At 44.7% G+C, this 15,662-nt stretch overlaps 1 protein-coding gene across 6 annotated transcripts in view; it reads right to left on the bottom strand.

The window, feature by feature from the left end:
• IRF2 (interferon regulatory factor 2) overlaps positions 1–15,662 on the bottom strand; it is a 43,534-nt gene that overhangs the window by 3,755 nt on the left and 24,117 nt on the right. For 5 of the 6 annotated variants that reach the window (XM_076336438.1, XM_076336440.1, XM_076336441.1 and 2 more), the window contains exons 4-8: positions 14,733–14,832; positions 13,944–14,120; positions 11,872–11,918; positions 7,782–7,893; positions 4,033–4,197 (exon numbers count right to left, since the gene is read on the bottom strand). In XM_076336438.1, coding sequence (XP_076192553.1) covers positions 4,033–4,197; positions 7,782–7,893; positions 11,872–11,918; positions 13,944–14,120; positions 14,733–14,832 — 601 coding nt within the window. The remainder of the gene's footprint in view (positions 1–4,032; positions 4,198–7,781; positions 7,894–11,871; positions 11,919–13,943; positions 14,121–14,732; positions 14,833–15,662) is intronic. The other variant, XM_076336443.1, reaches the window with a different exon arrangement.

Raw genomic sequence — 15,662 nt, 5'->3', positions numbered from 1 at the left:
GGCATCTATCAGTCTTATGACAGGAAGAGGTCTTTCTCCAACCCCCCCACTGGGGCTGACCAGATAGGGCTCATCCACTCCCTGAGCCAACAGGAGGCCAGAAATTACAAGCTTGAAGGAATGATGAGTAACTGTAGCAGGCAAGGGAGCTCTCAAGTCCCAATTTCCACTCTCCGCTCTGTTACACATTTTAGCCCATGCAGACTGCTTTGGACAGCCCCTGCACCCCTGCAACCATAAACCACGATCCTGCCTTCCCAGTGAGCAACCTCGTGCTCTGCACTGGACATAACATGAGTGCTAAGGGTGCATGGACTGTGCCTTGTCCCAGCGCACTCGAAGTCCTTCTGAAGCAAGGAAGCGGGCAGCTCAGCTACTCCAGACTACTACTTCCAAAGCCAGCACATCCCCTACTCCAGAGTCTCCGCTGCAGCATGCAGTAAGCAGAGGAGCAGTCTGAAAGGTTAAATCTAACTGCAAAGCCCTGTGAAGTTAACACTCTGCAGGGCTTCTCATTCACTGGCCCAGGTAAAGAGAGATGTGCCAACGTGATTAAGCTGGCTAATTAAGCCATGCTGGGGGGAGGAGAGGCAGAAATTAATCTGTGCAGAGGTGAAACGGCCCTGGAGATAGAATCAATAGGAGGAATCCACATAGAGACAAGAAACAGATATTCCTTGACATGATGAAACATGTGGTAACAAGAAAAGAGTGATGCAGCTGAAAAGGAATCCATCCTTGGTGTTTATACATAACAAAATTCTGAGCAAGAGATAGCACTATAGTTAGGAAAGCCAGGGAAGCTAGCCACTCGGGCATAGAAAGTTAGAGAGGTTATTTCAATCAAGAGGTTATTTCAAGCAGTGTCAAACACAAGAGGAGGTTGACAACAGCCTCAGTACTAAAAAAAATGGATTTCATAGGCATCAGTGGAAATATGAGAAAACTCACAAGGGCCACTCATATCATTTGCCTGAGTAACCTCAGAATGGAACTAGAGGTGTTTTTGAAATAAAACAGATTTATGTAGGACAGCTGATACCTCAGGCTACTTTTTTTTGTTGTTGTTTCAGAAGAGCTTAACTAACTGTTCCTGCACAACTGTTATGGTTATACTCTTTGCTGCCATTCAGCGATAGCACCTGACAGACAGAGCAGGCAGCTCTACCCAGCAAACCCTTGAGCACAGGGCCAGGGCTCCCGCGGTTCTGCTGTACAGGTTTGTGTGGAGCAAGACAAAGGCAGAAATAGTCACAAGAATGTCCTACAAGTTTCAGAGTTCTAACAAACCAGACCCCTGTCCTCACTCTTGCCTCAAGGGCAAATGCATGCTTTAAAAAAAAAAGATGTTCATAGAACAATTTGGGCTGGAAGGGACTTCAGGAGGTCTATAGCCCAACCTCTTGCTCAAAGCGGGGCCAGCTACAGGACTGGATCAGGTTGCTCAGGGCCTTACCCAGTCAGGTCTTGACAACCTCTGAGGATGGAGGCAGCACAACCTTTCTGGGCATCCTGCTCCACTGCCTAACTGTCCTTGTGGTGAAAAAGGTGACATTTTTTCTTATATCCAGCTGGACCAAGTTCTCTTGTTTCAATTTATGCCTGCTGTTTCTTATCCTCCCACCACGCACCGCTGTGAAGAGCTTGGCTCTGCCTTCTCAATAACATCCTTGCAGGCAGGGGCAGGCTGCTATGAGGTCCTCAAAACCACCTCTCCCCAGTCCTTCAGTATCTCCTCACAGAGTGAGTGCTCCAGCACTTGATCATCCTGGTAGCCCTTCCTTGCACTTGCTCCTGTTCGTTTCTATCTTTCTTGGACTGGAGGGCTCAAGACTGGACCCGCTACTCCAGAAGCAGTGTAACTAGTGCTGAGTAGAGGGGGATAATCGCTTCCCTAGATCTACTGGCCATGCTCCTGAAAGCCAGTGGCCTTCTCTGTGGCCAGGGTGATCTGCTGTCTCACGTTCAGCTCACTGCCCACCCGCCTTTCTGCAGAGCTGCTCCCCATCCCATCAGCCCCAGCCTCTATCACTGCAAAGGGCTCTTCCTCCCCAGGCACAGGACTTGGCATGCGTCCTTGCTGAATTTCATAAGGTTTCTGCTGACCCATTCCTGCAGTCTCTGCAGGTCTCTCTGGATGGCTGCCCTGCCCTCAAGCGTATCGACTGGTGTCCCCTATTTGGTGTCACCTGTAAACTTCTCAAGTGTGTACTCCTACACCTCTTCTGCTCATTGATATATTAAATAGGATTTGTCCCAGGACAGATCCTTGCAGTACTCCACTTCTTATTGGCCTCTAACGAGCATAACCAGGATCATCAAGAGCTGCCTTGAGATGCATTCAAAAGCATGTCAGTGGCATGAAATCATCTCTGTGTTATCTGAGTTATGGGCTAGCAGGTCCTGGTATAAGTTAGGACAGCTGACGACCACCAGGATACCAAGACAATATAAGGGGATAGCAGAAGTACTTCAGTCATGCCTCATTTTCCTTATGCAGGCTTGTTGCATTGACTTTAGGGGAGGCAGTTCATGACTTGCTCATGTCAGGGTGGTTCTCCTATCATCAGACCACCCCTTTCTATCGTACCAGCCCAAGCAACCACCATGACTTCCAGACCAAGACAGTGACTTTTGTTTGCATTCCAAGAACTTGGATCCTGTAGCTGAGGTTAAAAGAAAGCATCATTGTCATGTTCACATAGACGGGAAAAGTTTTGCAAGAAGCATATGGAAAGAGGACAAATGTTTCAAAGGCCCCGTCTCCCAGCTGCTAATAAGTTAAAGCACCCTCATCCTCCTGCCTTACGCTTTGCAAAGCCCTTCTAAATGCTTTGGCCATTACAGACTAAACACATTGGGAAGCATTATCGTTTCTGAACATGCATGAGACTAACATTGGAGGCTAGTCAAAAGAACATCATACTATTCACCCAGACCCAAAGATAAAAATTACTAAATACATATTTTATAAAAATGTGTCTGAAAGTAATTTCAGCCTAATGAGTCAAAGGCAAAACCATGTGTAAAATAATAAATTGCGTGGGGAACAATTAATACTTAAGTTTGCCTAAAAAGATGACATTCGTGTTTCTACCCAGTCTCCTGAGGCTTGCAAGTCAGCAACATGTTAAAAAGGGAAGGACAGGTTGGATCTGAAACTTTTTCTACTTTCAATGTGGCTTTGCCCTGCTTCCTACGGAAATAAGGCTTATAAGATTGCAGGGACTCTATATAGCGTGCCCACGTGTGCGTTCGTGTCTGTTCTCCCCTAACAACTTCTGAACATACTGTCAGACTTGGATAAGGGATAAATGAGTGCCCAAGACTCCTAACTTCCTACCAGTTTTATGAAAATAAGGGGCCAGACAAAAAAGAGAAACCATTAGCACCCTGACTCGGGGAAAAGCTTGTTATCTCACCCCTTTTTAGATATCAGAGAATCCAGATGGGAGGCAGACGTTGGAAGCCAGACACCCACGGCTCTGCTGCTTGCAGGACCACTTGTTATCAGACACTACATGGCTGTTCTAGTCTGCAGACTATTTGTAACAAGACAGATCCACTCCCCCAGGGCCCTCAGCTCCACGTCTGCATTATATACCATTAGTGCAGCCCTTAGCACTCTGTGCCCACTGTGCTAGGCACTGAGGAAACATAGAGCAGAGAAGACCTTTAATCTTAGTAGGTCAGGGGGCAAGGGGGACACACTATATTTGCAGCACACCATTTGCACCGCTGAAAATGCCCCTCTAATAAAAGACGAAAAGACCTCTCTGCATTACAACTAAAAAGGTTCTCTTTTTCCATTAGTCACAGGCTAAAATCTGCAGCTTACATTTCCAACCTCAGATCTGCCAAGTTGTTTCCCAAGGTGAAATGAGTAGAGGACTGTGAGTTTTTGAGTTTCATTAAAAATGCAGAAGGCAGCCGAATAGACATTTCTGGATCTTTGCCAGCTACCCTGGAAAAGCCCTCTTTTCCCCAGTGTCTTCCAAACATTTCCAAAAAAAGAAATGCCAGGATGCTTACCTGCATAGGACGAGACAGGGGAGATCTGAAGGGGGTACAGCTGGCTCATGCTGAGGGGCTGTTCGTCGCTTTCTGTTGTCACTTCTACTACCTGGCAAACATCAGGAGGATTGGCAACTATCACCTGCTCCTCGCTGCTGCCATCAAGGTGCGGCTGTCCTACAACTTGGGGTTAGAAATGAAAAATTGATTACTCGTAACACCTTGACCCTGGCTGGATCTCTAAGAGCCTGTCCTTGGAGCCTGCTTGGTATTTGAGTGAGTCTTCAATACTGTCTCAGCACTTTCTTCCATGCCCACCACCTGCTTTCAATGGGACTTCTAAAGGAAACCTGTGTGATTTATTTAGTTTCCAGCACCTTCAGAGACCTTTTTTTCCCCACTTGTGATGACTGAAAATGGCTAACTCTCCCCTGGCTCTCACACATAACGTCCTTGAGCTCCCCTTGACATACCAGCTGTCCAGAGGCTTTCCCAGGGAAGACCACAGCCACACTCCTCCTCCACTCAGAAACACGGTCTCATGAGGACATACGGACCACAGCAATCTCTCCTAACCTGGGAAAGCATCCTCATTCTGCAAGCTGCCAACATCCCATGGCCTCTGGATGCTCTCATGTAAATTATGCACCAGAAGACCGGAACTGGCATGCAACAAACTGGCCACACGGTCATGTAAAACATGGTGGGACTCTGATTTATACATGACATGAACCTGTGAAAAATTTCTTCTCCAGTTAGATGCTTATTCTCACTGATCCTTGCAATGCCAGTGATGGTATGTAGAAAAGCACAGTTATACCTGTAGTCTGTAATCCCCATGGTCTGTGACTGAAAGCTACAGTCTGGTTGGTTATTAAAAGACGGTTTTCCCATTCCCCCAGGCACATTATATTTAATACTAAAGGAACATTATTTATTTCTACAAAGTGAAGGCATCATGGATTCTTTGCAAGTGTCCTGAAATGCTTTGCAGGCATTAATTGTGCTACACGACACCCTTTTGAAACAGGGGAACAAACCGAGCTACCAAGAAGTTACTGAGCAAAGCAAAACTATGGTGAAAGCCAGAATCTCACTTCTCTGGTGCTGCTTGAGATAATTCCCTCTGTCTTGTACAACTCCCCTATCGATCCCAGCAGTATGAACACATGACCACTGCATTAGTCCAGCACAGAGCTGAAAGCCACTAGCTCGATTTGAAGAGCACACAGGGATGGAGCTGTCTCAGCAGATGGCTAACCTGAATCCACAGTTGTCCAAGAGAAAGGGAAGGACTATAGATATTCTTTCACTGGAACATAAAGCTTCAAAAGGCACAATCTTCATACAAACAAATTGTGTACGAACACGGTGCTGTGTTGTTAGAAATTCAGACAGTCCATTTTTTTCTAGACCCATGATGGGAAAAAATGTAGGCAATGAAACAGTAGATCTTGAAATTCTTCTGCTCAGTGACCTAAGTACTCTAATTATTAATTTTAAAAAAGGCAAAAGATAGTGTCTATTCCTCAATAGGAATATCATTATCATCAAGATAAATATACATGAATGCACATGTATATACACACAATCCATTCCTGCCTTCTACCTTTAGACAAGGCTAAAACATGACTTTTTGAAAAAGAAAAGTGACAGGTTTTTCTCCCAGAGAAAAGCTGCATATCATTTTGCTTTGTGAAGTGCCAGGTAACCACTGGGAAGTCCCCCAAAGCTGGATGTGTATTTTATGAGACAATTCCAGCATAAAGAAAATTACATAAATAGTGGATAGTGGTTTTTTTAGAAGTTGAATCACTACAATTACTACCATTTTGTTCCAGCTATTTCATTTCTACCGTATTTCCATCTTTCCTGGTTCTGAAGCAACCTGCTTTTTATTGCGTTGGGTGCAGGGGGCAAGAGCACACACACAGAGTTAATTTTTACGTGGGAGAAACCAGTATCGTGCCAGGGTATGAGCAGGCCATCTGTACTGTTTTACCTTTCTCCTCAGTACCTGACGAATTCTTACCCACCCCGAGAGATAACTTGCACAGAAAAAATTACTGCTTGCTTGGGCAGTATGCCACCACTTTCCCGTGAGCTGCACGTATGTCAGAAACACTGCATATGCTCTTTGTCTTTCCTCCCCTCCAGCTGACTTCCCTCCTTTCTGCAAAACAGATCTATTTTACCCTTTTCCCCCTGTTTACATTAAAATCCTGCTTGCAGTCCTAAACACGGACTTCTCTCTGCAGTCTGGATAAGCAGCACACTTCACAAGCCATTAATTAAATAACACTGGATGACAGTTACCCACCCGAGCCTTGCTGTCCTACCCCTGAAAATGGATTCTGTGACTCCAGAGAAAAATGAAAGCCCTTAAGGTGCAAATTCAGTTCTGTTCCTCTGAACCTCTTGCTTGGTTTCCACAACAGACCTTTGACCATTCTTAGATGTTGATGTTGCCACTATGGGTCCTGTCCTGTAAATTACTGAGACCTTCTAAGGTGTGACATGCATTCATCTCATCATAAAATCAAACTGGAGTTCAGGATACACTGTACTGTAGAAAGTTGAGATGTTTGCAGCAAAATGACTCTCTCTGATGTTAGTGGATTTTGGGGAACACCAGGTACATTCCAAAGACTGCTGTTAATTGATCTCTGTTTGACTTTAGGACGGTAAAATAAAGCAAAAGTGTATGAAGCTTCTTCCCTGGGACTGCCTATTGGCCTTGGTGTGTTTTCAGATTTGTTTATGAGTCAGTCAGTAAATAGGAAGCAGTAATAGCACTACAATGCTATTCCTTCAAGTTATAAAACCCTCTGTAATAGTAGGAGCAACAATCATGTTCTAGCACTCTTACAAAGCAACAGCTGATTAAATGAACTGCCATAAAGAGAGGAAAACTACTCACAAACTCCTCAGCCACAGAAGTACTCGAGGGGAATGACTACAGAAAGCCTTGCGACCTAAGGCATGGGCATCAAAAATAGTCACTGCACATACTTTCTGCCATCTCTCCAAACAGAAGACTAACATATTTGTCAAACACTTTTCTGACATATATAGAAGGGGGATTCTAGAGAAAATGGTATATGGGTCACATTTCTAGGAGCCCTCGCTGCAGTGACAACCTCAGCCAAAAAAGAGCTGTCAAAAACCAGCCCAATTATTCTACCAAAAACCAATCATTCACATGCTGAGATGACAGCTAATTCCTAATGTACCAGTTTCTAAATGCAGTCTTCGCTGATTCTCGTTGTTAGCTCAATGATGTTAAGAACTAACTCTGCTACTGAGGTGCAAGTAAAAAAAACAAGTTCCTCCATTTCGTCTGCAGGTTTAAACTCCCAAATAAAACAGTACCCTATACAAACCTCTGCTTTGAGCAATGGGAAACTGCCATCCAACTGCAGTTTAACTCCCACGTGACACCAGCTACAGTCTCCTCATAGCTGAGGACTACCCTGTGGAGTAAGTTCATGTCAGGAAAAGCCACCTGAGCATGTCTGTAAGTGCTTTGCTCTCAGGGGAACCACCACACTGCCACAGTGCTGCTCGCTGTCTCTGCAAGGTGGTGGGGCTGACCTGCAACCAGGACCTCACATGGCTTGGGCTAGTGAAAAATGTGTTGACCTGATTGTAACCATGGTGTTCTCCAAAGTGCAAAATGCTGATGGAAAGCTGAGTTTGGCAAACTCAAAAGAGTTCCTGAAGTCACCTGTATGCTTAGCATATAAGAAAAGCATAGGAGTACTTACCTACAAAGTTCACTGTACTGTCAACTTCATTTTTTATAGTGGAGGACAGGAAATAGTCAGAAGTGACATCATTTAGCCCATTAATCCCAAAAGATGATTCAACTGGCTCTTGCTAGAATGAAAACAGTACAGTTGGGTCAGGTTTGATTTATTTTAGGAGCCTGGACTCAGTTCATCTCTTTGTTCTGAGATGGTAATAACTCATATCACTTCTGCCTGCCATATACCCCCTGTTCTCTGCTAGACACGGTCTTAGAACTAGTATTTTGGTTCTCTGAGAAGAAGCCAGAGTCTACTCCATTTCCAAATCTTCTGCTTTGAAATGACAGCTACTTTTAATTTTCAGATTTAGAGTGAGCCTTCAGAGAGCAAGAAATTAGTGTGCTATTTACTACAAGAGATTAACATTTGGAACAAACGAGGAAGAAACATTGCTTTAAAATGATACTCTATTTAATATTCATCCTCATCCCCTTCCAAACATGCTGTATCTCTTAGTGCTCTCTGAAAGGAAGCCTTAGCTTCTGTACAGCAATTACAAAATCCTAGCCTTAATTTTTCTCTGCAGCAAGCCTGAAAGCAAACCAAAGTGTTTACACTAAATACAGCCTTTTAGATCACATCATAAACATTACCACAGGGCAATAGCGTTGGGAAAACACCACCTGTTCTACATAGACTGAGCTTTCCACAAGATGCATCTCTGTAGGTCTGGTACACTCGAGTGGGAATCTAAAAAACTCCCTTCAGAATAGACACCAAAAGTTTAATTCCATAAACTCGGGATTTCTTTAAAAAGCTATGAACACATTTAAAGGATTATCTACAGGTCCAACCTCCTCCCTGGTATTGGCTCCCTTATGGGGTTATCAGTTACAAAGTCTAAAGTCTTTTGCTCTTACTCTGGACTGGCAGTGCTAGCTCTGCAAGGGAAGTTCTGCCTCGCTGCTGACCCAGAGACACCTGCATGGATGCGCAGAGCTGCCAGTTGGATCTGATGCCACGCCATGCCCATTTTCACTGCTCTAAAGCATTTCAGCAAGGGCAGGGCAAAGGTGAGCCTCAAGACTTGTGGTGCTAGCCCTTCACAGTACTAACCATATGAACTGTTATCAGGGGGACAAAAAACTGGGGACACTGTGACAGGTCTTTCCTGGATGCCACATGCTGTGATTGTGATCCACTCAAAAAGAGCTGTCACTTCGACAGAAGTCTGCATCTTCCCAGCCATTAAGCGAGGCAAACACGCACCCTGTCCCAAGGCCCCTCTGCATATCTGAAGAGTGCAAAGGTAGTGCTAATGGCAACTAGGTCTTCGATGAGCTGCACTGGTTGTGTCGACCTGCAGGTCAAAGAATTGGAGAGCCGGAAAAGATAAAATTAGCTGCTATTGATCCACCGAGGATCACTGACTGCAGAGACAGGTTACGGCTGCACACTGGAGCCCTGAGCCTCTGGTGTTGTGCAATGCCCCAGCAAACACAGCAGCCCCCATGGGAACGCTGCACATGCAGCACCTTGCTCAGCTTTACTGAGGCTTGGTTACAGGGAAATTTATTTAGTAGCCCCTTTCAAGCTGCAGAAAAAAATAAGTATCCTGGAACTCGGGTGATGGTGCCAGATCGACAAAGGGACATGGACACTGGCATAGTTGGATGTTAAATCACCTAAATTTTCAGTGTCCAGATGCCTGCTGGAAGCCTAAGCTAAATGCATGGGGAAAGGTGGCACTTAGATTTTAAAAAATGTCTCAACAGGGAGCTGCATGCGTAATCAAAAGGATGCATCTAGGATAAGGTAGAAATTAAGCCTCAGGCAGGCAGTTCAGCCCTTAATTTTGTTTCAAAGGAAGGAGCCTGTTTTTATCTAGGCTACTCAGACACTTACGCCCTCCTCCCATTGCTGAGAATTCACGTTTTAAGGGAGAGACCCCATTTGCCCCAAAGCCCAGTGGTCAGAGATCTATCTGCGAGGTGGGAGACCGGCTCGCAGCCCCGCTTGCCTAATGCGGAGCAGCGATTTGCTAAGGCCCAGGTCTCTCACATCCATGGGGACAAGCAGGGAAGTGCCCTGAGCACCCTGCTCAAGCTCAGCAAGGCCTGGCAGGGCTCTTCATCCCCACCAGCGGCTGCTGTGGGTACCCACAGGGTCTGGCAGTGGCAACAGGGGGGAGCTCAATACGAGACTCTTGCCACGCTTAAGTCCTTTTGCAGATCTGCACTCAGATTGTCAGCTTCTTTCTGCTGATATTACCCCATTGCAGTTACCAGGCAGGAGATCGTGGAGCAGCCTCCCACTCACCTCAACTAAAGAGAGGTTTTCAGGGTAACTGCAAGGCATTCAATGCAAAACACGCAACTCGGATTTCAGGACTTCACATCACCGAGCAAAGCAATTATAAGCAGCTTTCAATGCTCAGAAATGTGCATTTGCATTAATTCATCCACCACCCTTCTCCGCTGTTATAGTCTTCAACATTCAATAGTCAGTCTAACAGTAGCTAAGCGTGGAAGGAGCATCTATGCAGGCATATCTGGAGGCCAGCTCATGTACGCATTTGCCAGAATAAGGGGGAACAGACAGGAATACTACCTGTCTCCAGCTCAAAGCCTACAAGAGCTAAGTGGCCATACCATAGTTGGTGGCTGGTGAGCTGTATGCTCCTAGCAGGTATTGCTGGTAGATGTACGTGCTGGAGGCACAGCCAGCTCAGCTCACTGCTCCTGTGTCGCCTGGCCTAATGCTTCTGTGCAGCTCAGGGTATGTGAGCTAGAGGAAAGCACTCCCAAAAGCTGCGAGCATCGCCCCACTGGCACCTACTCCCAGGCCTAACGCCACATGCATTAGTCTCCCAGGCATCACTGGGACTCCCTCAGCAATGACTGTGAGATAATCTTAATGGAGAGGACAAGACTGTTCAAGCGCCTCTACAACTTTTCAGGCATTTAATATTTTGACTAAAAGAAAGACTATGAAGGAGGGGAACGGCAAAGTGCTGCTGCCAGCTTTGGCAGGCATCACACGCTGCTCTGCTCTGACCAAAGGAGTTTACTGGCTCCTTCTGAACACAGGCTGCCATCAGAGTCACGTTCTAACAAGCACACGTAGCTGCATGATCCAGATAGGATGGTTAAAAAGCGGTTCCTTTAAGATCATTTAAAAGTCACACTATTCTGACATATAACTCCACAAGTGTCAACCACCAGGACAGCGTCTGCCTTCCAAACCTGATTTCAGTGGAGGAGTTTTCCCTGGCCTCTGGGTTCACCTGGCCCAGAGCATCTCCTGGCCAGCAGGTGCAGAACCTGTACCCAGGCATGGGTGGCCCAGCCCTTCACAAGCAAGCAGCAGGGGACTGAGCTGCCCTTCTGCTGCAGACACGGCTGCTACGTGCAACCCAAGAACACCAACTTTACTAAAGGCTGAAAGTCTGAAACCTTTGCGATTTGCTTTTTGAAAAACATCGAAGGCGGACCAAATCCTGCCAGTGTGTAATACTGACCACCTCGTAGAGGCGCTCGGCAGAAGTGCAAAAGCTAGGAAACACCATGCTTTGTAGGGAAAGCTAACGTCAGTCTGGGTCCATGCTCTGAACAAGCAGAAATCTCAGGCAGTGACTGAGGAGCTTTACAACTGAGGTATTCTAACTGCCAAAACATGAGCAGAAGGTGCAGCTCTGACAGAACTTCTCCCCCTCGCCTAAACGAAAATGAATTTCCAATGCCTTCCTTACGCACAGAAATTAATTGCTCCAAAAGGTAGCTCTATTGTTCAGAAGCATTCCTTCCATAATTACTGTATTTCTACTTACACAGACAAACAAATGCAAATGTATTGCCGAGGCTGCCAGTTTTCCAACCTCCAGGCGTAACACAAAGGCTGTGTCAACTGATGACGTCAGTCACGGCTCCAACAGCCTTCACGTTTTTAAAAAAAACCCCAAACATCCCATGTAACTGTAGCTACTTAACCAAACCACAAGCATGACAGATTTGCAAATATCCACCACAATATACTATTGGGGCTATTAAAAAAATTTGCAACAGACTGTTTTCACAAGCTCTCACACTATTAAACAGCCACTTCTTACCTTAATTTGTTTGAATTTGTCATCCTTCTCGGACTTCGTTTTTTTTCCTGCAACAACAGAAGGAAGATTTCTTAAAGTCCTGTGTGCCACAAGTTATCCTTCACACTTCCTATATTCACCAACAAATAGCCCCAAAACGTGCCTCAAAATGGTAGCACCTCCTAGGAAAGGGAGAACACATTTTGCTTAATTTTAAACCCCCCTTAAGGCCTGGGCAGTCAAAAATTCACCTTGAACACTCCGGTGTTTCTTTTTAAAGGGCTACAAAAAAGAACCACGATGGGACTGAGGAAAGCAACTGCAGTCAAAAAAACAAGGTGAAAAATACCTAAGAGTGACAAACTAAGCAACAAGGCCTGCTTAAAAAAGAAGGAAGGGGAAGAAAAATACTCTTAAAGGGAAAAAAATCAAAATATATGTCTCATCACATTTGTGACACTCTCACTGTAGCTACTGGAAAAGGGAGGTTGTTCATTGATTTAATGTGAAAAGAGATCACAATAAACTTCAGCAAATATTTTTGTAAATAGTTGCAACCTGAGGAGGGGGACTATATTTTATAATTCATGCAAAACTGGTTTAAGCAATCATGCTGGACTTGAGAATCCAGAAAACCACACAGCATATGACCCTCACAAAGTGTTGTGTGCCTTGGCAGACCCCAGCGTTGCTGCCTCTGCTCTGAATTCACAAGACCCTGATGCGGAAGCTCAGACCTGCTGGTGCAAGCTCAAATCCACCCCACTGTTTGCACAGACGTGTCCCAGGAATTTCTCCCATCTCTACTACACGACACATTGAGAATTAGACATGTTTGCAGCCAAATTCTTTTGCTCTCACTCACACATAAATTTAGCCACGTGCCACATAGAAAGGGCATGTGAGAATATATACAGGACCCAAAATACGTCAGAGTTTTATTGTAACTGGACTTGCTGCAGAATCCTCTCCTGCTACAGCCCCCATCTTCAGAATCTCAGCTTTCATGATGAACTTTTCTAGTTCTTACAGCTATGAGAGGAATCTACCACAATGGGACAGGTTATGGTTCAGGGAAATATGCCTGAACATACAAGAGACTGGAAACAGTTTCAAAGCAAATGTTCTACCTTTTGCAGATTGATCTCCCTTTCATAGTATGATTCTGCCCCCAAAATGCCAGTTCATCATTTCCAATCACACTGACCTTAAACTGAAGATATGCCTTTCACTTCCCAATTTAAGAAAATAGCAAACTGAGCTACAGGTGAACTGAATTGGATTTTAGAGGGACACCGTGCGTTTGGTTTGCAGGTTATCTTTTCGCCCAAAAATCCTAGACACCAGAGGATACCAGAGGACTAAGGAAGCCATCGTTCTACTCCATAAACCAGTAACAAAGCCATAAGGAAGCCACTGAGCCATAAAGAAGCCAGTGTTTCTACTCCATAAGAAACCAAATACTCATGAGATTGACCTGGTGGTTAGGTCCTCTCCTGGCAGATGGGAGACCTAATCCCTAAATTTGGGGATTCAAACATAGTTTCCCATTTCACCATTATCATGCTGTGGGGGCTGTTTTTTCATGGCCTAGTGTAGCTACGTAACTAACAGTGGTTTCACGGTTTACTATTCTGAGCAGAGAGTGTACTGCTCCCACTCAGCTCAACACAGCGCCAGTTTATTTCTACCCTTGCTTGACAAAAGATACCAAAATGTCTGCCACCGTATTCTGAATGAGCCCTACTGAGTTAAATGCATTGATCTCTAATATCCCCCTAATCATCTTCCTTGACTGAAGGAGACCTGGGACTAGCATATGAACACAACTCCATCGGCTGTAACAGAACTAACACAATTTACACACATCACCAGCTTGGGGGTACCACATCTCGTTGATTCTCCCCCTCCAAGCGGCTTGTTCTCTTAACTGAATGTAGCCCATTTTTCATACAGCTGTTCCTAAGTTCTGGGGAATATCTGGATAAAAATGTCCAGCTTCACAGCAGAAGTAGAACTGGCACATTTGTGGGCCCCAAAATAAAAACAATGCCCCCAACACCATTTTCATGTTGACAAGCTCTCCCCTCTACCTTTTTTGGAAGGTCTTTCAGATAACGGCAGCATCCGGTACACCCTGAAGGCATTGTTTCCTTTCTTTATACTTTTGTCCTTCACTTCTTCTATGTCAGGCAGAGAGTTCATGGCACAACGGAAGTTTGCCTTCCACGTCTTTGGATCGGGTTTATCTACTCCTGACTGGTATTTTCCTAAGCAAGAAAAGATAGTTAGGCACACACGACGTGCAATTGAAAACCTAAGGCGAATTAATAACAGCATAGGTTAACTTCAAGGTATCAGCCTTTGGTTCCCACAACAAGCCATCAAACAATAGCTGAGGTTGCAAGAGAGTGTTGTGATCTCATTCCCATGCACGTTTCTAGAACACATGATGAACAGTTTCTGCTCAAGAAGGATGCAGGGCACTGCAGATCAGATGTGACTCCACAACAATGTGGAAAAGCTTGCGCGGCATTTACCTTTATTATGTCTGGCTCAAATCCATAGAAAGGCATAAAAAGCCTAAGGGCCCAAGTCTACAAAGTGCTGAGTGTGCTCTACTCCTGACAATTTTGAACCCAATCTTGTTAACGTTTAAATCAATTAAGTTTTACTGTGTTCCTCAATGCAAATGAGTTACGGCGCTTCAATAAAGCTGGAGAGTATCGCAGGCCTTGAAAAAAGCACTTAGCCTCCCACAAATCTAGAAACTTAAATTCACTCTCTGTGTTAGTAAAAGCAAAGACAAGAAAGCAGGAAAATGTAACTTTAAAAGGGAAAACAATGGGAAAATCTGTCCTGCAGAAAGAGAGTTCCAATACCTGTGTGAATTGCCCAGTTTCTAAATAAGGGAGCATCTTTTTCAACATCCCACCCATGTCTTGCAGCATGCATCCAGGGAATCTGAAAAATCTTCTTCTCCTGGAAGGGAAAACAAACAGGAAATGCCAACACTGATTGACTTGAGGGATATTCTGACGACTTTAAGTCACTTATTTAAAAGCACAGTTCCAGCATCTACAAGTGTTTTGCTTCCTTCTAACCCAGTGCCACTGTCACTGAACTCAATAGGAAAATATCCATTGGCGTCACCGAAAGCAGAATACAGCCCTAAGTATATGAAATACTCAGAAGCCCCTTCACGGACGATGAGCCTGGCAGCCTTCCAAGCTGACACATGGATAAAACATGCAGTGCTACACATTTCTAAACATTCAAACGAAGGCTACTTTTGGCAGCACAGACACTTTTATGGTTAGAAAAAATAGATATGAAACTAAACAACCATAGGAACAGAGCAAATTCAAGGGATTTAGAATTCAGCCAGTAAAATACTAGCATGGTAAAGGAAAGGGATCTCTCAAATTTATACGCCAAGCAAACAGGCATATGAATATATCAACTGTAGACATCTCTCCAATGGGGATAAAAAATACAAGACACCCATGTGAAGGGGTGGCACTGAAGATAGTTGAAGTATTTTAGTTTAGAAACTTTAGGCCAAAGAGAAGGGCATTTAAAGCAATCCAAAGGAAGGCTTTTTTTAAATTATTTTTTTAAACACACAACATGTAGTTAAACCAGGGCATGCCTTATATGGTGGAAGTATAAACTGATTCCCAAAGGGATCAGAAAAACTCATGGAAGATAGTACACTGCTGACTATTAAAGATGATAGTTTTGGGATGCAGCTCCAGCTCTGAGAGCCCAATGGCTTTCAGAGCTTGAACAGCATGTTTCCTATACTCCTT

This window comes from Aptenodytes patagonicus, chromosome 4 (assembly GCF_965638725.1).
Source record: "Aptenodytes patagonicus chromosome 4, bAptPat1.pri.cur, whole genome shotgun sequence".
Classification (NCBI taxonomy): Eukaryota; Metazoa; Chordata; class Aves; order Sphenisciformes; family Spheniscidae; genus Aptenodytes; species Aptenodytes patagonicus.
This window is presented reverse-complemented; position numbering and strand designations above follow the sequence as displayed.